Raw genomic sequence first — 26,823 nt, forward strand, 5'->3', positions numbered from 1 at the left:
CACTCAACTATACAGAGACATCCCTAGGGAAGGAGTCCATGTCATGCTGCTGCTGGGCAGCTCTCCTGACAGCACTGCTCAATGGCTCTACACCAAACCTATCCAAACCCCACACTAACTGCAGGATACACCAAATGCTTCGTATTTCAGGGACCACGGAAGGATCACTCATTGCATCCATATCCTTGAGACACAACTGCCACACAGGCACAGCTGCTTCTTCTCTGCAGACACTCCAACTTCAGGCTCATTTCACACCCAAGCAAGAAGATCTTGAAAACATACCACAAGCTGGGCACTCCTCTGCAGCTCCATGGCGTGGGCTGCTTGCTGCTGCAGGATGTACAGCTCGTGCTGCCGCAGCAGCTGCTGATGGGAGAGAAGCTGGAGCTGGTGAGCGTGCTGGAGGGAGCTCCTGGTCGGGGGGTACATGGCAGGCCACAGTGGGGGTGCCCGGTCCATCAGCTCCGCTGGGGAATGAGCAGAGTTGCAGTTAGGGAGGCAGCAGGGTACAGATACTTAGAGGATTCAGGATTGCTCAGGGCAAGTATCTCTACCACAGTCCCAGGCTGTGGGGGATGCCAAACACTGGGCTATGCAGAAATGCAGAGGGGCACGACTGCTGTACTTCCCTTGACAGCTTCAGTCCTATCACCCCTGGGTCCTGGGGTCATCAGACCTGCTTTGCTCTTTAGCCACTCTCATTTCGACGGTCCATGGCTGAGCCCATGATAGATTCTCCTAACCAAGGATTCTACCTCTACAGAGTCATACAGGGGATGAAGAGCCATGCTGCAGATCACACATTTCCATATCCAAAACACACCTAATGAGAGGCGAGCTCACCCCCACCCTGTTGCTGTGGTTGCTGGTCCCCATGGGTACATAGGCTTCTCTCTATCCCTCTCCAAAGACTGGTTTCTCCACAGCTCACATTCTCAGGGACAAGCTCACATCCTTACCAAAGTGTGGCAAGTGCTCACTGGGGATCACAACAAGCTGCCCCGACTGTGGGTCTCTGGCAAACTGGTAGGCGGAAGGGAGAGCTCCCCCCATGGCAGGGGGAAAGCCCGGAGTCATGCCCTGGTGCAGGGAAGGGTGACCAAGTCCTGGAAGAAGAAACACCCAAGTTACAACTCAGGGGATGCAGGCAGCTCCTACCCACATGAGAAGTCATCCACCATTTCATTGCTCCAAATACCTCCTTCCCTTTTCCCAGTCATCAACGAGCAGCCTCACTGGGCATGTAGCAACACCTCTCCCTGGATTTCATCAGTGTGAACACCCCATGGACACTGCTCCCTTCCAGGGCACTCACCGTAGGGATGGCCAGCAAGCCACATGGAGGGGCTCCCTGTCCTGGGGAGCCAGGGGTGGGCTGCCAAGTGCGAAGCTGGGTCTGCAGACCAGCGCCCGGAGCCCGCCAAGGCTGGGCCTCCTGTCACCATGAGGTTGGAGTTCAAACCATTCGTGGTGCAGCTGGAGGGGTGTATCCGGGCAAAATCTGCCAGCTCCTTGCTTTCTCTGTTATGGAGGAGGCAAGAGAGAGAGGATCAGAGTGATGGAGGAGCCCAGGGGTATGGGCCAGTATGGAGAACAAGTGTCTGTAAACCATTCAGTCACTTGAGGAAAGCTGTGATGGAGGTGGTTAACATCACGTCCAGAACAAATACCCCATCTTTCCATCCCTTTAGAGCAGGCATGGATTTGCAGCAGTCTGTTAGGATTCAGGATCTGTCTATAGTCCCATCTTCCCCACTCAACATTTCTCTCTGCACCAGCAAGGCTGGTGCCAGCACCTATACCAGATGGAATCAGCCCTGTCCCCTCTCTGGACAGGTTGTCCCCAAGCACAGCTTGTGGCTCTACATCATGAGATCCCATCTCCCTCTGATCCTCACCTGAGCAGCTTCTCCTGATCCCGTTCCAAGCGCCCTGCCAGGAGGTGGCTGTCCCGGTGGCGGCTTCTCTCATCTCCACAGTCATCTTCAGAGCGTCCATGCCCTAAGAGACAACCCAGCACCATCAGACAGGACAAACAGTCTGGGGAAAGCTGTCCCCACTCTCCTGGGCAGGGAGAGGCCATACATGGGAGCCAGCATACCCAAACATCACTCCCTCTCCCCAAGGTTGTTTCAGGTTCAAATCCTGAAGAATGAGACAAGGCTTTCTGTGTGATCAAGATATTCTCACTGAGGCAGCTCCTGGTAGATTTATGTGGTTTGAAGTTCATGTCTTCAAGCCATCATGGGACCCACTTACCAGGCCAGGCTGGTCTTCCAGGACAAGACAGCCACTAGCCTGGAAGCAACAGGACCAACAGGACCACTGTTGCTGAAGGACAGTGGCAGATTTTCTGTCTCAGGAGAAGAGACACAGCTAAATGCCTACATGAAACCACCAAGTTCTACTTAGCATGTCTCATGGAGGGAAAGGATTTTATCTCTGCACCTTCTGAAGCATCTTCTGCTCTTATACACCAGCCTGGGAGCACTGGGTATGCTCTGAATCCCTGTCCTTCTGCAACAGGCAGAACTAACAATATGGACCCTCACAAAACCAGCACACTCTGCTTTGTAATTCAACCTGTTAGCAGAAATCTGCAACTCCCCCGAGACATGCAACAAAGAAAGGGTCTGGCATGGCAGGGACACATATGGTAGATGAGGGCAGCAATCCAAAAAGGGGGGATGGATGTTTGGCTGGAGAAACCGCTTGTCCAGAATCAAACAGCTCTTGCAGATACTGCCTGGCACTGTAGCAGTGTCTGTGAGAGGTTAGGAGGCACTTCACAGGAGTGAACAGCAGTGCCAAGCTTGGCTCTGCCAGGACCAGGTACTGGGGCCACCCTTCCCATCTTTATCCAAGGTCTTCACCCCACTGCCTGATTTTAAGCTTGCTTTCCCCTAGTTTTTTCCCTAGTTTCTCTCTTGCATACTCTTTTTTTCCACAATTCCCTACTGTCCCTCTTCATGTTATGCTTCAGCAACACGATCCACTCCCAAATTCCAGCCCTGTTTGCAGTGAGCACCCAGCCTGTCTAACAGGGCCAGGAGGAAGGTGTTTGCTTCCCCCCAAATCCTGGTGCTCCCTGCCAGCACATCTCCTGCCCAGGCCATGCTCTGCATCCCACAAGGCTCAGCAGTGCAGCACAGTCTTGCAGGACTGCACCCAAGCAGCCCCTTCCAGGGTCCTCACTTTCCTGTCTGGATATGGTTTGGCACATGGGAAGGCATCTCAGAACATCAAGTCTATTCTGCTGACAGGCAGTCTTTTCAAGGAGAGCTCCACTGTGTATTTCCACAAACCTGGACAGCCCATGGGTTTTCTGCTGTCAAGTCTCCAATTCCCTCAGCTTTTACTGTCAGAAGGAATCCAGGAACAAGACAACATCTTTCCCAGCTCCTTTCCCCAAGGCTCCTTCCATGGGCTCCAGGCAGGAAACAAAGACGCTTTAAAACCTGGCACACAACTCTCCCTCCCGAAGGACTTTCCAGGGTCACCACATCTCCCTCGCAGTCTGCCAGGACACCACGTGCAGTGGATGTCCCCAACCAGCATCTCCTCAATTTACTGAACGATGCCCCACGCAGCCTCTGTTGCTCACTTTTACTACTCAGGCTCCACAGCATGAGGGCTCACAAATCCCTCTGGAGCCCCAGCATCCTCCATGCCTCTCCACTAGCACCCACACTCACTCAAAAATCTCCTTCCACACTCTAACCCAGGTTCTCCCTCCTTGGAGGTACTTTTTGTATTTCTTTTCTCAATCAGTGCCCAGCTGTCTCTTCAGTGTCAGCAATATGGAGCAAGCCCTTGGAGAGCTCACAGCCTGCCTCCCTCCCTTCCTCGTCACAAGGTGAGTTGGCCCCCACTCCCAGACTCCCATTAGAGACACATTATTTTGTTATTCTATCATTGCTCCTCCCTCTCCCCTCTACATGCCTGGTGCTCTGTTATTTCTAGACAAGTTTATCATCTTTTTTTCATCCCTCATGCAAACACACACATGCTCTCTTATTCCTCTAATTCCCGCCCAGCCTCTATCCCGCCAACAGGACAGTCCCTTTTCTGGACAGACTGATGATTGTCCGGACAGTGAATGATCATTCTGTCTATATATATGAACATGACGCACGGACTGCATAAAAAAATTCAATCAGTTATGCATGGAGGAAAGGCTTAGGTCCGTTCCCTTGACAACCAATGCCCGGTACTAAATACTTGCATTTTACTTGCCAAATACTACAGATTAGCCAACTAAAGCCTGCTTTCTCCTTCTTAAAAGGTCTAAACATTCAAGCACCGTCCACTCAGCGCAAGCAAGCTAATGTTATTAGACGAATATCTCCTGGCACACAAAGGGGGGGCAGCATTTGGGGGGCGAGAGGAGGAGAAAAGCAGTCTTGTTTTCTGTCTGAAAGCCAACTGCATCACTTAGCAACGAGCCCAGAGGCCTGCCAGAATTCAACCCTTGTTTGCAGCCTTTTAGTTCAGCTCAGTAAATTACATTTAACGCAAGCTGGGAGCGTCTGGGATGACTGAACGGCTGAACAAACAGCTCCCTGTGCTGCCCACGAGGTCCTCGGTCGGCTCCCGCCTGGCTGTGGGGAAGGCACCGGCAGGCGATGGGAATGGGGAGAGGAGCTGCTGGCTCTCAGAGAAAATGCTTCTCACCCCTGAGGTTTGGGAAAGGGGGGCAAAGGCAGAAAAACGGGGAAGGCAAAGGCTGAAAATGGAAAGGCAATCATTGCTCGCCTGCCGCTCACTTTGGCATCGCTCCTTGGCACACCAGAGCCTCGTGCCAGGCAGCCCCCAGACATTACCTGGCTACATGAGCCAAGCCAAGCACCAGAATCTCTCCAGTGCCATCCCCCTCCCACCAGGAACACAGCTTAAATCAAAAACGTGAGATTAAAACACACCATAACAAAGGCGGTTTGAGGAGGGCTTTTTCTCAGTCACCTCGTTTGCTAATGGATCAAACATATGGAGAGAATTGCCCTCAGAGGTCAACAGAGGGGATGGAAGTAGGAACAGGGGACTCACTACCTTGTCCACAGAACTTTTGCTTCCCACTGTGTTTTACAACATGCCCTTTGGTGTGAAGGGAGCCAAAGGGACTGAGGATAACAAACTCAGCTCATAGCACACAGTCTGCACTGGGTGGCTGTGCTTCCCAGGGAACAGATTCCTCAGGGAAGCCCTGAGACACACCTAGAGAACCTACCTTTGATGCTGCTGAGAGATAGGGAGCGATCCCGGTCTGCCAAGCTGGGCCCCAGTTTGCTGCTGCTGTTGCTGCTGTTGTTGTCCTTCTGCCGGGCCACAGCCACGGCGATGCCGACAGGCAAGTGCCTCACCTCCACTTCGCCCTGGGAGCCAATGCTCTCACGGCCAAAGGATTTGGCACTCTCAGGTCTCTCGGGGTCCCTCTTCAGCTGCTTTGATGGCTGCTGCAGCAGCAGCTGCTGCACCTTGGAGGCTCCCAGCTGTGCAGAGTCCAACTTCACATTGCCCAAACCACCAAAGGGGCTCTTTTTGCCGCAGCTCTGCCGGGACGCCGTCTCCTTGGCAAAGCTGCCACTGTACTTGATGAGGCTCTGCATGGCCGACCCTTCTCCGTGTGAGGTGGGGTGCAGAACGTCCGCAGCGCCCCGCGAGCCCACCACCGAGGACCGTGGCAAGCCACTGGGGTCAAGGTAGACCTTCTTGGCTTCCTCCTCCACCCGGCTGACGTGGTTGTGCTGAGCGGCCAAAACTGCCATCTGGGTGGTGGCAAAGTTGCCCATCTCAAAGGGCTTCCACTTCTGCTCTGGTGGTTTCAGCTGACCGTGGTCCAGGTGCTGCCGGGAGGAGTCCAAAGTGCCATAGACTTTTGCTGCTTCTTTGGAGCTGGATCGCTGGAAGCGGTCCCGCTCGCAGGGGCGATGCTCTGCCTCTGGACTCGGCTTCAGCAAGTCCTTGGAGGCCAGGAACTCCCTGCTCTCTGGAGAGCCCAGCCCCGGCCGGTTGAGGAAGGGCTCTGAAGTGACCTGTCTCTTCAGTGCCATGGAGTTTGTCCTGATCACCGAGCCCTTCTCTCTCAGAACCTCCATCCTTTTGGCATCGCTGTGACAAGAGAAGTCCTGGGACAAGAGCGTGCGGGAGGCATCCGCAAGGCACCGCTCCGTGGGCGACTGCAGCACCCCCACCTTGCCGAGGTCCTTGTCCTTCCCCTTGTTGTCTCGGGCCTGCGAGGCGATTTGGATGGGCCCACTCCTCTCGTCATAGGCTTCGACCGAAGGCACGAAGGTGGGGGCGATGACTTTGTGCTCCCTCCCCAGCTCCTTGGCCGGCGGGAAGATAGTGTACATGCTGGAATGGACGGGCTGTGGAGGGAATGTTGTGGCTGGCGTCATCTTCCCTGTCTGTGAGGGGTGTGGGGACGGGCAGCTACAGGAGACGTGCAAAGTGCCCACAGAGGGCAGGAGGGGCTCCCCCCGCTTCAGCCGCTCAGCGTGGGCGTGCGCAGAAGGCCTCACGTTCTCATCATGCCGAGTGGGATCCTTGGCACAGCGGTCCTGCTCGGCACCCAGGACCTTTAGCATGGGGTCCCCACCACCATTGCAGTTGCTGAGGGAAGAGCTCTGCAGCGGGTTCTTGGACTTGGGTTCCCCACTGCCTGTACCCCGATTTGGCATGTGCTCAGCCAGGAATGGCGACAGACGCTCACCGACCTTCACGGCCTTCTCCACCACACTAACCTTCCGGTCACTGTCGGGCTTCGTATCCTGTGTAAGGTCAACCACACTGCGGGGTCGGGGCTCCTCCTTCGGCTTGCTCTCCTTCTTGGCAAAGGGCAGGGACAGATCACTCCGGCATGCCCGCTCTTTCCCGCCGGAGTCCTTCAAGCCTTCTTTCGAGCTCTTGTGCAGCTGCCCAAGGTCCTTTTCCCGGAGCAAAGTGCTCGACGTGTGGCTGCCCACAGTCCTTGAGAGGGGAGGCTGAGGGTGCAAAGGGGACTGGCCTGCATGGCCAGACAGGTAGAACCCATCTGCAGAGAAAAAGCAACCAAAATTATCACAGGCCTCCAATCCCTTCAGTCCTACACAGAGACAGACAGGTGAGAGGTGGCAAACCAGGAAGGAACTTGTTTCAAGGATGCCTCAGACAGGAGGGCACAGGGCAGAGGAGACCAAGCAGGTTTCTCCATGTGGGATGCAGGACAGCCCTGTCTCTGATGCACACTGGGGCTTCTAGGAGGGACAAGATCAGATTTCCTAGAGCACAGCTATATCCAAAACCTTGGTACTGCTAAGACCAGGGAACATCCCAGAATGTTCAAGCCAGGCAGTTCCTCCTCCTCATCCCCAGCACCCCAGCATCCAGCAGCTCCAGCAGCTACAGAAGCACAAAGCACAGGGTGAGCATCCAGGAGTGACAGGTGGGAAGGGCACACAGGGTCCCAGACTCACCTTTCTGTGACTCAAAGAGGCTGTGCTGTCCCAGCTGGGCCAGGAGTGGACTGCCGGCACTGGGAGGTTCGAGGTGGCTCAGGGGAATGTACGATGGGTAGAGACCGTTAGGCAGATGGGAAAAGCCTGCAGAAAATGGGAAACAGAAGATGGAAACATGTTTCATCCCAAGCAGCACGTTGCTTTGGAACAAGCCCCGCGGGAGCACAGACTGTTGTGGCTGTCAGTCCCGCGCGCCAGGAGCGCCGGCGGAGGGGACGCACACAGAAATCACACACACCACACACAGCCCATGGCAGGAAGCACTGCTCAGGGACCCCACTTTGGGTACTGACCCCTCACTGCTGGTTCCCCAGCTTGCCCCAGGCACCTCTGCAGGACTCCAACTCTGTAAAAAATGGAGCATGCTGCAACCTGAGCAGAGTCTTAACCTGAAGACTAAACAGTCAAACCACCTGGCTGGTAAACTGTTTTATCACAAGCACAGCCACCTGTTGGTGAGGGCACTCCCCAATGTGCTTCCAGAGCAGCGATAAGACCCTCCTGCCAGCACAGCCCGTCACAGCTGCAGGTGCCCAGCACTGGGTACAGGCTTTGAAAAAACATGAGAACATCCTCCAGAGCAGCTCACACAAAGCAGTTTCTTGTATCCAAACCCAGCATCTTATCCCGGAGGAAGGCAAAATAGAGCAGAAAACGTGACACCCATCCACGTGTTGATACAAAAGCATCATGTCCCCAAGGCCTTGTTGCTAGTGGTCTGGATGATGTGCTGGATACTGGGCCCCCCAGCAACATCCTCATGCAAATCATCATCATCCACGTTTCCTCAGTGAATACAATCACCATCATAGTGGTAATAACACATGCTTTTGGCTACAGGCAGCAATTCCTCTCCAACACTGCCACCAAACGACACCCGTGCAACACTACAAACCCAACTCTCTGCCAGAACCAGGATCCCAGTCAGAGCCATCATTTAAAAGCTGAGTAAAAGCCATCAGGAGAATCTGAAGGAGCCCTCTGCAACCCTCCTCCCTTCCACTCAGCTCCCATTAGCAACCAACTTCCCCAAAATTCAATGATCCCACTGAAAGCAACCAGACAACAACTTTTGTCAAGAGTCCAGCATCCAACCAGATCAAAACAACATCACACCAAAACCCATGGGGAGCCAGAGAAGTTCAGTCCCTAAAGCTGCACGTGGAGCACCATCTGCGAGAGCTAGTCAATATTTCACATTATTTAGACAGCCAGGATCTCTTCTGCGTACATGTTTTCATCCCGGCATATGGGCTACACCGACACGGTGCTCCGCACAGCTCCTGGCCCAGATCCATCGCCCGACAGATCCCAGCGACACCACCCACACACGCCAACCCTCCAGCGGCAGGACCAGGGGAGCTGCTGTGCCCACCAAGTTCAACCCAGAGCCCATTTCCAGCAGGCAAATCTTGCTATTTCATTTTTCCCATGGTGCTGTAAAGGCACTGAGCGCACATGCATGTCCACACCTCTCCTTGGTAACCCCAAAACCTGCACTGTGAAGCATTCCTGAACACCTTTTCTTACTCCCAGAGCTGGAGAGAGCCGGATAGAATGCAGAAGCATTCAGCCTGGCTTAGCTGTGAGTAACTCCACTCCACAGCACATGTGCCTTGGCCGTGCCACCCTCACTGTGCTGCTCCGGTGCTGCTTCGGCATGGCTGGGCTGGCAGCGAGCCAGCATCTGGAGCAGGAGTGACACATTTCTGAGGGAATGTGAGTCCCATCTGGCAGAGCACATGGTTGCAGCATGGCAAACCCCCTGGAGCACCCCATGCCACACCAGCCCCAGGGCCCCAGCCACAGACATCCCCACATGAGCCCCTTCTCCCAGCCAGAGCTCGATCCCAGCTGCAGCTGCTCCCGCAGGCGGGAACTCCGCTATGGAGATCACGGAGAGACACATCTCATGGCTGCAGACACCGCTGAGCACAGATACCCATGGCATAGCACCAATTGCACTTGGTGCAAGGACATGGAGCCACCTGCAGAACTCCAGGGAGGGGACACAATCCAGCTCTGCCATCCAGCACCAGGACACCTGCATGTGCCTAAGCAAAGAAGCTTAACCCAAAGAAACATTTTAATACCAGTTACATTCCTGGTCCTACTGGGGCAACTCGCTGCTTATGCCATCTTATTATGCCCAGTAATAACAAAAGGTCAGTCCCAGACCCAAACGCCCCAGAGCTTCCCCTACAATCAGCATCATCACATCCCACTACAGTGATCCAGCCTCAGCTCAGGGCTGCAGAAGCAGGAGGAATGGGAAGTGTCCAAGATGGGGACAGGTTGAGGAGGGACAGATTGGGGACCCTACAAGGCAGCGTCACCAGGACAGCTGGGAAACAGCAGCAGAACTGACTTTATGCCACCAACCCAGCTCCAAACCCACCTGACATCAGGCAGCCCTTCCCAGTAACTTCCACAAGTCCACAGCAGCAGCACTGCTCCTTGGAGAGACATAAGCCTAGCACAGGAGCTCAAAGCACATCCCAAAGCTTTGCAGGTGGAGAAACTGAGGCACAGGCCAGTGCAATGACTTGGCTGCATCACTAGGCTGACCAGCAGCACCACTTAAACCCCAGCCTCAGGTCTACCAGTGACACTGTTTCCTCTTGCTAAGTGCCCAGGAAAGCTGCCCAGGCTGTATTTACCTGGCTTGTTCCCTGCCAGGAGCCAGAGCCAGAGCAGGGATCTGAGCTACAGCCTTCCTGGGGATGAACCCAATGCAAATCCAACCCCAAAGCACTGCCAGAGCATCCCTTACTTCTTACAGCCCTCCAGCAACCGTGCTGATGGGCTGGTATAAGATTCACACACAGCCTGAAACCTGCTGCCCCACTCCCCTAGGCAGGACCTGGAGGAGAAGCTGCTCCTTCATGTGCTGAGGAGCTGCACTCGCAGGAGGCGGCCACGGGCAAGTCACTCCCTCCTTCGATCTCCGAGCCAGAAAACGATGCCAAGGGGAGAAACTCTACCGCAGTGAGCAACGCACAGCTCACCCCAGCCATGGGATTCTGCCAGGAGAAAGGGAGGGGAAAAGGGGAAACCACAACCATCTCCATCTGCCCGGGGCCAGAGCATTTGCTGAACCAGCGCAAGATCTGCTTTGCCCAGGGACACGCCGACAGGTCTCGGCAGGCTGAGCCACGCTCCTCCAGCCAACTGCTTGCCCAGAGGCAAGTTGGCACCATGGTGCAGGCAGGGAGGTGTGAGTTGGCATCACAGCCAGCCCCAGACTGGTTGTGCCCCCCTTCCTTGCCAAGTTACACTGAGCCAAACATGTGCACGTGCCCATCAGCACGGCCTCTGATCGCCTGAGGAAGGTACCATCAACACTTATCTCATGCCAGCATGGGCACAACACTATCCAAAGCAGCCCAGCTCTGAGGGCAAAAAGGTCTAGGGCACAGAGACTGTCCCTCAAGCCACCTTAACCCTGAAGCAAGGTGACAGGCAGCAGCTAAAATGCAAACCTCTGTGATGCTCCAGTGGGTGCAACAGAAGGACACACTCATCCTCCTCCTTCCCAGCTCCAAGACGATAAAACATACCTGGTTTGCACAACTGAGACATAAATCACAAAGAGCTGTTATTAGAGCAACTTGGTGGGTGCAGCTGCATCAGCCCAGTTGAAAACATCTTTTTCATCTTTGCTCAGCTCTCCAAAACGGCACGAGTTTGGGGGGAAGAGGTACGGCCCGGTGACTCACCACCAAGAGGGGATGTGACCGATGAGGGGATGAGATACCAGCGACCGCACAAACCACACACCAAACGTCCGGAGGCGAGAGGTCGCACGGGGGGAAGTGGGAGGGAAACAGGCCCCACGTGCTCAGCCTGCTTGGGGTTTGCCAACGCTCCCCATGAGGAGAGAGCTGACAGAAAGCATCCCCTAGCAGAGGCTGGTGAAGGCAGCCAGGCGGCAGTGCCCACAGTGGAATGGGCTGCCATGTGCCACCAGTCACACAGAGTTTTAAACCTGTGGGCTCTCTCCAACTTCGTTCCCTCAGACCCCAGGCCTGCAATTCAGTCCCAGCTGGATAAGGTAGCCAAGCCTGGGTTGTGAAAGAGCCAAGTAGGATGGGGACATGCTGGAGGCGACACGCTGGAGCTGACACGCTGGAGCTGAATACATCTCTCCTGCGGATACAGCTCCAGCCAATGAGCCAGGCTACATGTCTGATGTGACATGGGTGTGTGCCAGCACTGGGAAAGCTGCTCCATCCCACCATGGCTGCAGACAACTGGCTGGCACCTTCATGGCATCCCCACACTGCCCCTCTACACTGGCTGCCAACCTCATGCGGATGGGACAGCTCACTTGGACAGGGGACAAGGACAGTAAGTGGAAGCAGCACAGAGACACCACTCAACAAGGAATTTACACTCCTGGTCTGGCTCCTTGCTTTCCAAACTAGCCAGCAGTACCAACGCACGGCATCCACAAAGCCTCTGCTCATGCCCTGGGACGGTCTTCCAGTCTCTGCTGTTATAAAATCACAGAATCATTTAAATTGGAGAAGACTCTTAATCAAGTCCAACACAGCTGAACAGCCTCAGCAGCCTGTACCAGGCAAGCAGGTGGACACGTGCAATGCTGGCTGCAAAGCACACCCTGAAGCTGAGCCCTGGGCACGAGCCATCCTTGCCTGGAAAGTCACGGCCCCATCACCGGAAGACCAGCGGCCTCCAGCACCCAGGGAGAAGTGAAGTAACTCTCCCCCATTGGCCCCATCTGCCAGTTACATGTTTCTGCCACTTATGAAATATTTCCAACCGCTGGCATCTCACCCCATCCGCCCTGGGCTGCAATGGATGGACACACTGCCAGAAATCAGGCCAGCACCACACAGTGCTCTCTGCAAGGGGCTGTGGCCGCAGAGGGGTCTGAGCTGAAAAGCCTTCAATCCAAGTCCAGCAGGGCTGGGAAACACAGCAGTGTGGCTTTAGGTTTATTTCCATGGAGTGTTTTCCACTGGGCACTCAAGGGAGACTTGCAGCCCCACTGCAGCCAGGGTTCTCCCAGTTGGCTGCTGGGCTCAGCACAGAACAGGAGCTGCAGCCGCCCTTGGCCAGGAGCACAGTCACCTCTTCCCCAGTCCGGCTTGAGTGCCTCACAGGCAGCCAACTGGGACAACAGTCCACACCACAAACAGCTGGATAAACGCTTATGTCCTCATGAGTCCTGCCAGGGAGGGAGGGGAAGGGGGAGAAGTCCAAGCACAGCGAGTGTCCCTCCCACCACCAGCAGGACAGACACGAACTAGCACCAGCTGCCAAGGCTCACTGTCATCAGTGTATCCCTGATCCTCTTCCTGCAGAAACAGCAGATTCCCGGGGAAGACTCTTTCAGGGCTCCCCCTCCAGCACACACCTCCCCATCTCTGCCCCACACAGCTCGGCGAGGCACGGCCACAGCTATTCCTCATGCACACATTTATGGCTGCGAACAGCTGCAAGCCCGGAGTGCTGACAGTGTAAATCTTTGCCACCTCCTCCCTTGCCTGCCAGGGCAGCTCTAGTGACACCCGAGGCACTGGAGCTGCCTTGACTCTGTGCCACTCACGAGACACCAGCGATACGAGCCCCTGAACAAGCCAGGCTGAAACCAAAGCCCCCAGATCAGATGTGCCTGGACTGCAGCGGTGGCCAGTCCCCATCCCTGTCCCTGTAGCCCCAAACGGCTGTCGCAAAACCCAACACAGCCACATTAACAACCCATGCCACGGGACTGGCAGTTGCTTCAAAGTCTTAATTTACAGCCTCATTTCTCTGCATCCCCTGAAAGCTTTCGATCCCATCCCCAGGATCCAGAACAGCCAGGGCAATTTAACTCCCCATTTAATCTTCTAAGGGCCCTGGCAAGCTCGGAGGCAGCATCCTCGGAGGGGGGTCCGTGCTGCCTGCCTTTGCCAGTTCCAACACCACAGCACCACTTTCCTTCAGCTGCAAAAATCGCTACCTTAAAAGCAAAGATGAGCTCTCCCTCCAGCTCAGCACGGCTCTCTATTGTTTTCTTTTAATTTTATTCTATTCCACGTGGGAATCTTGTGTCCAGACTGCTTTAAGTGGCTCTTGCTCACTATTTACTACTGCTTGCAGCTGCGTCAGCTCAGAATACCGCTGGCTCATGCCGGGTTTCCGACCAGCCCAGCCGCAGCCACTGCCCCGTGCCGATGCCATGCCAAGGTTTGCCTGCCGTGTTACTCTTGCAGGGAATCACCAGCTGCCCTGCAGCCACGGCACACCGATGAACAGGGTGTGACCAAAGGGCATGGGGGTTCCCGCCCTCTGTGAAAATAAGTACCATCAGGCTGAGAGAGCCCTGCTGTTCACCTCATCCTCCTCCTCAGCGAGGAGCTGGAACAGCTCCAACAGCCTGGAGATGGTGGAGGAGGAGAAAGTGAGAAGTGGCTGGAAGGGCTCAGGGGACTGGTGGTCGTGCCTCGGCTCTGCCCCTGGTGTCCTGCAGATTCAGCTTCCACCATCTAACAAGTCAAAGGCAATCCAAGGTACGTACCAGCACCTCAGGGTTTGGGGACGTGAGAGAAAGACACCAACGCGACAGATCTTCCACAAGGTCACCCACCAGCTCCCCACTGACAGCATTTCCATGAAGACAGTGAGAAGTCACCCAGGTGGGGACACAAATCCCTCTGGCAGAGAGGTGGCTTTTCCTCCTACTGGAGCCGCCAGGAGGGAAACCATCACACTGGGACTCTTGACATGATGTGCAGCCAGTCCACATAGCCTGAAACACAGAACCTGGGAAGCACTGATCTGGTCCCACGTTAATCCTGATGCTCTAACCAGTGCCAACACTCCTGGGTCAATGCCGGCTGCTACAGCAGAAGCTTCTCCCACGTGTCCCCAGCCTGAAATCCACCACCACGTCAGATGTCTCTCCTTTTCTGCAGGCATAATTAAACGTGACACCCCAACAGGGGTCCAGCAAAACCTCCAGGCTCTCCCTGCACAACCAAACAGCTCTCCTCAAACAGCACGGAGCGACTCAGTGGGTTCTTCAGCTCCACATTTACTAAAATGCTGGATGGAAATTTTAAAAAATAGTAATTTAAACTCTCAAACTGATTACCAGAATCCCCAGGAATGTAGAACCTGGTTGCTAGATTGCAGTCTTACCTTCCTCTCCTCATTTTCTAGGACAGTATCAAAATGTCTTTACTCTGGTCCATCCTTCATCACGGTGAAGACGCTGGTGGCCAGCACAGGGGTCCTACAGCTGACTGCTCCTGGGACTAGGGACACATTTTCAGCACAGGGGCTCCCCCTCCTTTCTAAGCACAGAAATTTAACTCACCCCACTTTTTCAAATTTTATTTCTTTCAATCACCCAAACTCAGAGCAGAAGACAATGCAAACAAGGGAACCCCCCACTCCCTGAGCCCTGGCCACATATTTAAGCTAGCACCACTCACACACCATCCCGTGCATCCCTTAGAAAACAGCTCCTTACCCTTCGCTGCCAGAGCCGGGAAAGCTACGAGCACTCGGTGGGGGGAGGTTATTGTGGGATGGCACCGGGTGCTGGTCCCCACATCACCTGCCCCGAGTGCCTGCCAGCAGCAATTAAATCAGCCTTCAAAGAGAGATCCTAGCTTTCCCAGCACCATTAGCCATGCCCTGGAGGGAACACGGTCTATTTTCAGCCACAATGACTTAAGATCAGGTCACCAGCAGGTTAAATGGGACTGTGCAGCATCATCTCCCTGCCCTCTCATTCAGAAATTAAACACCGCTGTGTGATGGGCAGCACCAGCCCTGCGGACACACCACCTGCCTGCTCCTCCCCTTGGCTCCCCATCGCTGGCCACGGACACCCACTGCTCTGTCTGCCTTCCCTCTGCGTGGGGTGGTGGGTAGGATCACCTCTGAGTTCCTCCCTGCCTGTCCTCCTGCCCAGCACAGTGAGGGGTCATGGCCAGAACAGTCCACACTGTGACCAAGCCCAGGGGTATCAGAAGGCGCCTCAGCACCCCCAGTTCTGGAATCCCAGGTACACACCGTGTGAGACCAGGGTAGCTCATCTTGCCACTTCACCAGAAATCAGGTGGCCCAACTGCAAGTCCCCATGCCACTGGTTTCTCCAGGGTTTCACCACAGCCACCAGAGAGGTGGCATCTCTCCACAGCAGCTCCATCTGCTCTACTGGTAGGCTCATCACTGAAATCCAACCAGTCATCCCACCACTAACATCTGGCAGGGAGGTGGCAGCTGGATGTGAGTTTGTTTTGCCTCCCAGGCCCCTGCCAGGCGCAGGCAGCACAAGCCAGGATGACTCAAAGCCCTGGGAGATGTAGACTCCATTGCTGTTTATTATAAACCCTCTTGTTTACAAAGCAGCTGCCGTGGCTCAGCACCTCTCAGGGTGCCTTGCAAAGGGAGGTGGCTCTGCAAGGGAAAACTGAGGCACAGCACCCCCAGTCAGACATGAACACCCCACCACCAACACGTGTGTGCTCAGCATTGACACCACAACCATGGCACAACACTGGGGACCTGGCAACGAGAGGAGACCAGCTCCTAGAAACACTCCAGGGCTGGAGCAAGGACACTGCCAGTGACCCAAAAGTGTTCGCCAGCTCCAGCTTCATGATTCCCAACTGGATATGGCCTGGCCAGGACATGTTTAAATGCAAGGTGAAACTGGATGCACCTACATGTACTGCTCAGTGTGCCATAGGTGTGAATGCATCCCTTCCCTGAGTCCAGCACTGACCTCCACAGCACCTTCAGGGACCATAATTACGCCAAGAGAAATTCAGCAAGGGGCTGCAGACATCTAGGAGTGCAAGAAAGGGATCCACTCACAGATCACAACCTCATAAGCCTCTTTCCCTTAGGAAACCAGGCTCAAAAGCTCAGCCTCTGCCCAGCCTCTTCTCTAAATCCCACATTCAATCCCTTTCCCTTCCACATCCTCCTGAACATCAGTCCACACCAGCTCTTCTGCACCAAAAAATGCCAAACCATGAAGTGAAGTGGTGTCTGCGGCCAGCAAACGCCCAGGACCCCACACCTCCCCTCTGCTGACAACAGAAGATAAATGCAAAGGCAAATACTATGATGCTGCGGTTTAATTGCTGATAAATTATGCAAATCCATATTCAAATTGAGGTCCAGCCCCTGGGCTCTTGACAAGTTGCCAAGCTGGCCCTGATGTCACCAGGCAGGGATGGCCAGCCCTCTGTCAGGTGAAGCAATACATGGGTGCCTTATATATGTACCTGAACACACACATACACACTCCCACATCTCAACTGGGGAGACCAAGGAGCACCTGCAAGAACGAATCAAGAGTGACTTTCACATTTCTCCTTCCTCCCAGCTGCATTCAGTGTGCCCAGGAAAGGCCACCAAGCCTTCAGGTCCTCCACAAGATGGAAGCAGCTCGGGCTGACGGTGGGCGAGATTCGAAAGAGGATAGAAGATAAAATCCACCTTGGCTGGGGCTGGGAAGGAGGGGAGGCAGGAGGGGAAAGCCTAAAACACTTATGCCAATACGTCAGCCCTGAAGCCAAGGAAAGGAAGATCTGTCCACAAAATAATCACAGAGAGGGCTCATCTGATGAAAGTAGGAATTTCCGATTCCACACAAACCCCGACCATCCATTAAAAGTAGCAGAAGAATTGCTGCTTTGTGTCACTAATCTCATTAGGGAGAAAGCCCCGCTGTAACGCAGGCATTGCAAAGGGAAACCCCAGCACACTGCACATGCCAGGAGCCCTGCACAGTGTGCCTGCCCAGCCGAGTGCAGCCCAGACTTCTACCGGCACCCCAGCAAGGTAGAACTCACCTGCCCAGATCTTCACTCACTGGAATATTATCCACTTGGCTTGTGTGTGACATGGCATGTAGGATGTTCCCCCACCCAGCAGACCAGCACACAAACACCAGAATGACACATGGTAACACGGGGACTATTTCATCCACACCCAGCAACGGGTGCTGCCTGCAAGCAGCACAGAGCCCAATCCCTACAAAACCCTTCCTCCTCACCAGGCTGGCCATTGCCATTATTATGTTTAATTTTTTTTAATTAAGAGCAATTAAATCAAATGTATTAAAAGCATACTCAAGCCACAGGGAATTCTGCTGAGATGGGATGGGGGCAGAAAGGGAATCAGAGGCAATACATCTAACCACCAAAGGTAAAAAGGGCTGTTTGCTGGGAGGGATGCAGCAGGGTAAGACGGATGGAGGCAGAAGCAGGAGCAACCTTTGCAGAAGTTACCGGGGATACAGCTCCAGAGGAACAGGGCTAAGTGCCCTAAAATCTATATGTTATTCCTCTAAAAAGGCATATTCTCTCCTGAACATAGCACGTTGCTCCTTCTCTTGCTCCGAGCCCACCATGTTTGGCTTGCCTGCCTGCCTCCAGTTCCCTCAAAATGGCTCTTTGGCCACCGCGAGCAATGAAATTTATTCCCAAGGTCACTTCAATCCTTGAGCCACTATTTCAAGTCTGGCTGGATTTAAACAAAACCCAGCCTCAGACACACCGAGTTTCCCCTCAGCCCCTCCTTTCTGCCCATCATCTCCCTGATTTAGAGATACCAAACTCTCAACTACCTTTCGCTTCCCATAACCGTCAGCGACAACAGCTGGAGAGGGAAACGGGAGCATATTGTGCACCCAACAGCTGATCCTGGCGGTGTGGGGAGGGAGCCCAACTGTCACCGCCGCGGCGCTGCCGTACGGGGGGACTCCTGCCACACACCCCCAGCCAGCACGGACACCGACAGGGCCAAAGGGTTTGTGTGGCCGCCGTCCCCTTGGTGCTCACGGGCTGGAGAGAAGTGAACAATAAGCAAAGCAAATAAACAGCAGAGAGAGAGAGATGGTGGTGGTGGTGGGCGCATTGTGATGCCTGCAGACATCTGTGGCAAAACCAGCCAGAAACGCAGGGCTGGGAGAAAATATAGGGAGAAGAAAACCCACCAAATCCTTGTGGCCAGGGTGAGACAGACACGCTGGACCACTCCCCTCCCAAACTCTGCTTTTTAAACCGCATCCCCAGCTGGAAAAGCCAGCGAGGGGCTATACAGCCAGACACGGCACTGCTCCCTTGTCCCGGCTCCACGGGCAGGAAGCTCAGGGCTGCCCTCGGCTCTTCACTGTCCCAAACCCCGCCTGCATTTTCAGGTGGGTCGGGGCACACCGTGCTCTCCGCTCTTCACTGTCCCAAACCCCGCCTGCATTTTCAGCATTTTCAGGTGGGTCGGGGCACACCGTGCTCTCCGTTCCAGCAGCGAGACCGAACAAAGCACTCCCTTGTCCTCGGCACCTTGAGCAGGCGATGGTGGATCGCGTTACCTAACCCAGACCAACATCTCATCCCGGCACGGCAGCTTTCGTGTCAGCACATGCCAGGCTGGCCCTGATTCCCTGCACCACCTCCCGCCCGAAGCTTTAACTGGACCAGTTTAGTACATGGTGCAAACACACAGGGCCTTGTTTCAACTCGTCGGGCGCTAACCCCAGCTCCAGGAGGTGATCCGACACCCGCCCGCCGGTCGCAGCCGCGGCCGAACCGCAAGGCGCTCACCTGGAAGGCTGCCGTAATGACGTTAATTCCCCTTAACAATGTTCATTTCCATATTCAACAGAAGATGGTGAAATGACAAGATGGGGGGTTATTTACTGTATAATTATAAACTAATTTCAGCTTTACCCTGGGTTATCCTAGGAAGCAGATCTAAAATTTCCCTTACGAAAGCCCTGCTCTGGTAACCATGTCTACAGTGAGATTAATTCCCAGCGATTTCCATTTCTCCAACAGCTGCTGTGCTGGGAAAGAGCAGGACACTGTTCTCAACACCGGGAACCTGCCCAGTCCCCCATGCCACCCTCGGCTAGGATTTCTAATACTGTCTCATCCTCCAGATCAGATTTTCTCTGGCACACCATCAGTCAGGAACAGGACCCATGGTTTTCCAACCCCACCAAGGAGACTCAGTGCTAGGTGGGGGGCAAGGCTTGCTCAGGGATTGCTAGAAACCACACTAATAAATCACACCTTTATCATCCTTGTGTACCAGAGGCTCCTGCCCATTCACCTAGGAAGGGTATTAAAAAGCCTCACACAGCAGAGGATTGTGCAGGACCTTGCTCCGAGCAAGTTTACGTCCCCACGCTGGCCCTTGGGCTCTTGTCCATGTTCCAAGCCCGATGTCCCTACGACCAGCTATCATCACTTGTACCCACAACCCATCCGACCACCAGGACCTTGGGAAAATCACCGGGTCATCAGAGAAACTGCAGAGCGCAGGGTGGGACATTCCCAGAAACACACAAGTTCCTTTTCCACCACCATTTCAGCCCAAAGGGACTGCTCCTGCCTTCCTCACAGCCTACAAGTTGGCTGCCAGCCCGAGGGAGCTGCATGGACATCACTCCATGGCCGAGCGCTTCCTCCACCCCCGGGGATGCCGGGTGTGAAGAGTGTGACGGGACCGAGCACAACATCCCTGCCAGCACAGTCCAGCATCACCGCCCCTCCCGAGCCCCATCGGGACAGGCAGAGTCACTGCTCTGCCTGAAAACACATACCAAAAAGCATCTAATTTCACCAGGGCCCCAAGGGAGGAGAAACATCCCCCTAGGCAGGTCTCCAGTCTGTCCACATTCCTCCCGGTGTTACACGGTGAACCCCTGCCCAAGGAGCCCCCGTGCTCAGCCCCTCGCACCACCCCCTGGGCGGGCAGGGAGGGGGAACTGCGATTTCAAGGGCCATTAAACACCGATGGTATTTTCCTTGCAGCATCAAAATGTGACCAAAAAGAGCTGTGTCAAACCACAGCCAAAATCCCACCGCTGCTCCGGGAGCCATCATCCTCCTCCCCAGCCGAGTTAGGGGCAGGAGCACGGTATGGATCAGTCCAGCACCAAATCCATGCTATCCCAGTATCTCTATCAGCAAAGCAATTTTAGCATGGATGGAACCTGATGAGCGAATTGTGCTTCCGCTGGCACTGCCGATGGCAAGGCCTCCTGCAAAATCTGCGGGCTCAGCAGAAGCACCATTTTGCCATTATAAGGATGGCTACAGAGGGATTTTGCTGGCACAGCAGCACTATCCTAGGGGGAAGGGTATTTTTATTTCTTTTCCTATGCTCCTACCTGGCCCAGCTGACTGTAAAACTTCTCCCTGGGCACAGCAGGCCTGAAAGCAGGGACAGTCTCCAATCTGCCTTAAATCCCTGCATTTGAATGCACATGCTAATGTGGAAGTAGGAAAGCAAGGAAACCAAAATCTTTCCCCTCTGTCTGCCCACTTTCCTTTCAGCCACTGCTCTGGAGCTGGATTTAACACGTTCAGCTCTGCTCATCCCGGTGTGTGCCTTTTCCCAGGCACTGGAAAGTGTTTCAGAAGCATATTTTAATGGTCATTCTTTTATATGTACACAGATCTGTTCTGGCAGCTCCCACCCAAGAAAGCATATTTCAGCACACACCAAAAAGCACATTTTTATTAACATCACTATTATTTTAAATTCAGAGAGTCTCTTTTTGAAGGTGGGTGATCCTTGCTCGCACACAGCCCTGCTGTGCCTGGCAGGGACGTGGTCCCAGGGCAGCCCTTCGCAATCGCGTCTGGGGGAGCCTTTTCCACCTCTCCCAAAACACAGAGGCTGCCAAGAACAAACACACTCCACCGAAATGGAGCAGAGACCACGACCCAAAAACAGTGGGGTAGGGAACGAACAAAACAATAAACCCCCCATATTTTGAGCTGCTGCAGAGCAGAGCGAGCTCGCTTTAATGGACTCAGCTGCCCCACTCCGCCGATTGCAGATTTTTTCATGCAAGGTCTTCCCAGCAAGCTCTGAGCATGAAATTCCATTGCAAACAGTCCCTTTCCTCCCCTGTCCCTTGGCAAGGCCCATTAGGAGCACCCCATTGCTCCCCAGCCCCCCAAACTGCCATGCCCTTCTCAGGAACGGGGAGACAGCGATGCCCGAGAGCGCAGGGGGTACATGGAATGGCAGCTCCGCATTGATGGCCGGCTCGTCTCCCGCCTCAACCTCCAGCTCACTCCTCCCTCCACGAGCTTCCAACAAAGAGGCTTCTGTCTCCATCCCCTCAGCCTGCACAGCAGCGTCCAAAATGCTACCACAGAGCAGAAATCCCCGCGAGAGGAGCCGAGGGTCCAGGGGTCAGCGGACACAGCCCAGGCGCCCGTACTTTGGCGCTGGGGCAGAGCCCGGCGGCCGGAACGGGCAGAGGGGACGGGAAAAACAAGGAGTCGGTGCCGCCGATAACTGGATTCTCAAATATGGCCAATCGTGCTATTTTTACAGGGGCGTATTTATTTTCGGAGGACGCTGGGCCGGATTTAAGAGTCTCTTTCTTCAGCCCGATGGTATTTAAGGATCGGTTTGAACTGGCTCTATTTAAAGGCTTCGCCTCCTGCCCACTTTTCTTAACCCCTTGCACAAGCCTTTGCTTTCCACCCCGCCAAACCCCTCCTAGAAACAAAACAAATCCCCCCCCCCCCAACAAAAACCAAGCAACAACAAAAAACAATCCACGCACCAACAGCACTGTAAATGCAAACCTACAAAGGGCCCCTCGGTAGCAGGAAGCAATCATCATTCCAGGCGATATTGTTAAAGCCGTAAAAAACAACAACAACAAAAAAATATCCCTGCCTATCCCACTGCTGTGGTTTAATGGGAGTTTCGGCTGTTAATTGTACGGATCTTTTTAATGGAGTTTAGCCTGGCTGGGAATTGCCATGACGAAGCTGATCGTGCAGAGAAGGGTTGGCGAGGATCATGCCGGGGAGCGGACAAGGAGACCGGGCACCACAGAGAGGGGATTTCAAAAGACTTCCAGAGAGAGAAAATAATAAAAACTAAAGTAATAAAAACAGTAAGAACACATTAAAAAAAATCAGTGGTATCGCAAACCCCATATCCTCTGTGAGGAGACTCGAATCCGAGGCTCGCACCCAGCACAGTGGGAAAGCTCCCGGACAGAGTCACGGAGCTTGGTCAGCTCAGAACTCAGTGCCTCCCTCCTGGCCTGAGTGGATTTCAGACAAGGAAACTTTGGGAGGAAAAATAAAACAAAACAAGAAAAACAAAAGAAAAAAAGAGAAAAAAATTACCCAATAAAAAATAGAATAATTTAAAAAATGCAAGAACTCGCACTCGGTTTGGCTTGAGATTGTTCAGACCAATATTTGCAGAGATCTTTTATTCTGCTTCAGTAGGAGGTGGAGGAGAGGGGAAAAAATAACTAAGGTTAAAAAAAAGGGATAAAAAAAAGACAAAAGGGAAGGAAAAAAGGTGTTTGCCCATGTGCTTGGCCTCATAGCCGATTCACTTTACACCTCTCCTCTTAGCACCTGGGAAATTGGCACTGCCACCTAGTCTAAAACTAATAAATCTTTTTCCCTCGATTCGGGCTGCTTCCTTCTCTGCAGATGTTGGCAATCAGGTTTGCAAATTTCAAAGTCATTCATCCCGGGCGGCTGGGAGAAAAGCAGGTTTATTATTGCAAAACCTGTCACCCTCCCAACGCCTAAAGTAAACTCCGAGTCACCTCTCCACGCCCAGGGGAAGAAAAGGGGAAAAAAACCCATTAAAAATAGAGCCAAGCGAGGGAAATCAAACGGTCAAAAATCCCTCGTGTCCTCCCCGGGAAAGCAGCGGGCAGGAATGCGGGCAGGAGGGCACGGGCAGGGTCCTCCCGGCAGTGCCGGACCCCGTGAGTCGCTGGGAAAGGGAGCTCGGAAAGGGCGATAAAAATAAAACACCTCTAAAAACCAAAAATAATTTAAACAAACAAATAAAAAGCTGACTGTGGAAAAAACCCAAATTACATGTATTTCAATGTCTGCCTTTTTTTTTAATGGAGATACTGCAGTGGAGCTGCCCGAGAATGAAGCAGGTCGAGAAAGGGAAAAATAAAAGGAGGGAACAGTCCCTCCATGGAAGTGTTTTGGTTGCGAGTTTAAAAAAATTACCGAGAAAAAAAACCAAGTAAAAAAAAAAAGGAGAAAAAACACCAAAAGCGGCGGTGCCGCCAGCGCTGCCCGGAGGCAGCGGGACCGCGGCGGGGCTCGGCTGTACCGAGCAAGAAATCAACAAAATTGACCCATTTCCCCCCTTTTTCCCAGCCCAGGGATGGGGTTTTTTTTGCCTGGCCGGGAAAGACAGCGCCGGGCAGTGAAGCCCCATCCGTCCGCACCCTGGTCTGTCCCTCTCTCAGCTTTCCCGAAAATCCGATTTATTCCCTGGATTTATTCCGCAACCGACTCGGCGGGGATTTCTCTCAGCGCCAACAAAACCGCGCGCTGGGAGAGGGGATTCTCATCGGCTAGCCGCGATTTTTCCCCCAGTCGCCTATTTTTTACTCCATTCCCTTATTTTTTCGCCATCCCCCTATTTTTTTCATATTTTCCCCACACTCCCCTATTTTATTCCAAAACCAAAACCACGCGAAGCAAAAAACCCTCTCGGGGAAAACAGGAGAAAAAGCTGCGAGCGCACAAATCCATGATTATTACTACGACTATTATATTTTTCGGGGTGGCAGCCCGGGGACCCGCCCGCGGCCGCGGAGGGAAGGCAGGGAAGGCGCGGGGGGCACCGGGGGGTCCGCGGAGCTTACCCGGGTGCGAGTGGAGGCTGATGCCCGATGCGAGGAATTTGCCGGGCTGGAGGGCGGCGGGGAGCCCGGCGGCCATGGGCCCGGCGGCGGGGGCCAGGCGGCCCGTGGCTCCCAGGCGGTGGCTCTCCATGGCCAGCCCGGAGAGCAGCGGAGGGGGGCCGTGCACCGAGCGGGGGGGCCCGAAATCTCGGCCATCCATCATCCACTCGCCGGCTTCACGGAGTCTCCCGGATCGCTGTCGGTGCCCGCCACCGCCTTCCCCCCCACCCCCCCGCCCCCCACCCCCCTCCTCCTCCTCCTCCTCCCCCAAAAAATCAGATGGTTTTCAAAAATAAGGCGTCCAAGCGTCCCATGGCGCGGTGCAGGGAGCCAGCCCCGGCGCGGCGGTCTCGGCGCTGCCTGAAAGGGAGAAAAAACGGGGGTTGCGGTGAGACGACATGTCCCGACACCCCCCTCCCTGCTCGCAACCATCCCCTAAAATACCCCCCAAAAATACCCTCCAAACCCACCCTCGCCTTCCCGGGATGGAGGGTAGAGAAGGGGGAAGAAGCGGGAAGAAAAAAAAATCTAAGGAAAACTTGTGGCAAAACACGGGGACAGAACCAAAACTATTTAAAATAATATTTTAACAATTTAATTTCTTTTCCTGCAGAGTTTCATTTGGCACGGCCGGGGAGCGCCCGCTCCTAGCGCGGCTCCGGCGGGACCGACCGGCGGGGATCGCGCAGAAAAACTAACACAAAAACCGCGAAACAACAAAAAATAAGCACCTCTATCTTTCTTTTCTTTCTTCTATTTTTTCCCTTTTTTTTCACATTTTTCCCGTTTTTTATTCCTTCCCCCGCCGCGAGCTCCGGCATCGCTCCCGCAGCCCCGTTCCTCGCCTCTTTTCCCCCATTCCCAAGGCTCCAAACCACCGCCTGCGTTTGTTGTCTTTTTTTTTTTAACTTTTCCCAGCGCCGCTTTCACTCGGGAAAACAAACCCCTTATTATCATTTCCCGGCAGAGCGAGAAAAAGAAATATATATATATATATATAAAATTATTTATATTTATACTCGCAGCCTGATGAAAGGCTCCACTCCCCCGCCGCGTTTTGCACCGGGACAGCGAGAAATAATCAACACTTGGAGGACAAAGTGGGGCTTCTCCCCCAAAATTCCTTCCGGGAGCCGCCGCTCCGTCCCCGGCGCTGGGCGCTCCGAGCGGGGGAGGGAGGAGTAAAACAGAAAATAAAAAACAGAAGGAAAAAAAAGGAAAGAGAGGGGGGAACGCGAAATGGTAACCAAAACATCACTGCTTTGCTTGGGTTGTTTTTTTTTTAAACTATTTTTGGGTGAATGTCGGGGTTAATTAAACCCTGCCTGCGTGGCTGCGCGGGGCGAGCCTCACCCTGCGGAGCGGGCGGACGGCGGCTGGGGAATGACAAAATAATTTAAAAAAGGGTAAAAAGGAGGGCGAAAGCGATGCGGGATGAGGAGGGGGGGATGATGCGGGTACGGGTCCTACCTCAGGCCGCCGCGGTGCGGGGCATGGCGGCGGCGCGGGGCTGGGGCGGGGGTGCCGGCTCGCCGCCCTGCCCGCAGCCCGGCTCCTCCGCTCGGCTCCTCCGCTGCTCCGCTCCGCTCCTCACGGGCAGCAGCAGCAGCAGCAGCAGCAGCAGAGCGGCAGCGACGCGGTGGCGGCCGCGCCATGGAGCGGCGGGGCCCCGCCGAGCTGCGGCATCGCTTCCCCTCACACACTCACACACACACACTCACACACCGCCCCCCGCCTGCCCGGGCCGGCCCCGCGCGCGCGGATCGGCGGCGCTTCAGGGGGAAAAAAATAGGAGGAAAAAAATTTAAAAAAAAAAAAGGGGGGGGGGGGAGAGAACGCGAGCGCGGGGCGGGCGGGAGAGAAAAGAAACGAGGGGGGGAGGGAAAAACGGCGGCGGCGGAGCCATGAAACACGCATTGTTCTACGGGGGCGGGACCAAGGCGAGCCCGCGCGTTCTGATTGGCTGGGCGGGCTGTCACTCAGCGCCGGGTAAACAGGCGGCAGTTTCCAGGCCCCGCTCGCCCCGCCCCCGGCGCGCCCGCGGCCGTTTCCAGGCCCCCCCCGCGGCTCCGGGTCCGAGCGGGGATGGGGATGGGATGGGGATGGGATTGGGGATGATGGGGATGGAGGGGGGGCACCCCCGACCCCCGGTATTGTCTGTGCGGGTTAAATCCTCCATCCCGCCCGGCAAGGGCCGAGGGGGAAGTGCCGCCGGGCCCTCTCCCACGGCCCCGCCGCGGACAAAGCCGCCTTTCAGCGCCGGGGGGAGCGGGGGAGGGTCCGCTCCCTCCTCACGGGCTCCGCCCCCCCAAAAATTCAAAAATAGGGTGAAAAGGGAGGCTGGGGGAGGAGACACACACAATCCCCCCACCCCCGGTTGGGGGGGGGGGGTCGCCTCCCAACGCTGCCCGCCGGCCACACCAACTTTTACTTTTCTTTCCTTTCCTTTTTTTTTTCCTTCCCTATTTTTAATTTATTTTTCCCCCTATTTTTAACTTATTTTTCCCTCTGCACCCATCTCTGCTCAGCACTGAGCACCTCTCAGACGGAGGGGACACCCCATCGCTGCCAACCCCCCGGCAGAGCCTCCCAACACACCCCCCGCTTCTTTACTTAAACAAAAATCGGCTT

At 54.6% G+C, this 26,823-nt stretch overlaps 1 protein-coding gene across 4 annotated transcripts in view; it reads right to left on the minus strand.

Annotated features, from left to right (window-relative positions):
• The window catches only part of TNRC18 (trinucleotide repeat containing 18), a 54,956-nt gene extending 30,537 nt beyond the window's left edge, over positions 1 to 24,419 (minus strand). For all 4 annotated transcript variants that reach the window (XM_071571378.1, XM_071571380.1, XM_071571379.1 and 1 more), the window contains exons 1-7: positions 24,154 to 24,419; positions 7,458 to 7,583; positions 5,231 to 7,036; positions 1,902 to 2,004; positions 1,319 to 1,524; positions 963 to 1,109; positions 286 to 470 (exon numbers count right to left, since the gene is read on the minus strand). In XM_071571378.1, the coding sequence (XP_071427479.1) occupies positions 286 to 470; positions 963 to 1,109; positions 1,319 to 1,524; positions 1,902 to 2,004; positions 5,231 to 7,036; positions 7,458 to 7,583; positions 24,154 to 24,355 (2,775 nt within the window). In that variant the 5' untranslated portion in view covers positions 24,356 to 24,419. The remainder of the gene's footprint in view (positions 1 to 285; positions 471 to 962; positions 1,110 to 1,318; positions 1,525 to 1,901; positions 2,005 to 5,230; positions 7,037 to 7,457; positions 7,584 to 24,153) is intronic.
• Between the last annotated feature and the right edge of the window lie 2,404 nt (positions 24,420 to 26,823).

Source organism: Pithys albifrons, chromosome 16 (assembly GCF_047495875.1).
Source record: "Pithys albifrons albifrons isolate INPA30051 chromosome 16, PitAlb_v1, whole genome shotgun sequence".
Taxonomy (NCBI): Eukaryota; Metazoa; Chordata; class Aves; order Passeriformes; family Thamnophilidae; genus Pithys; species Pithys albifrons.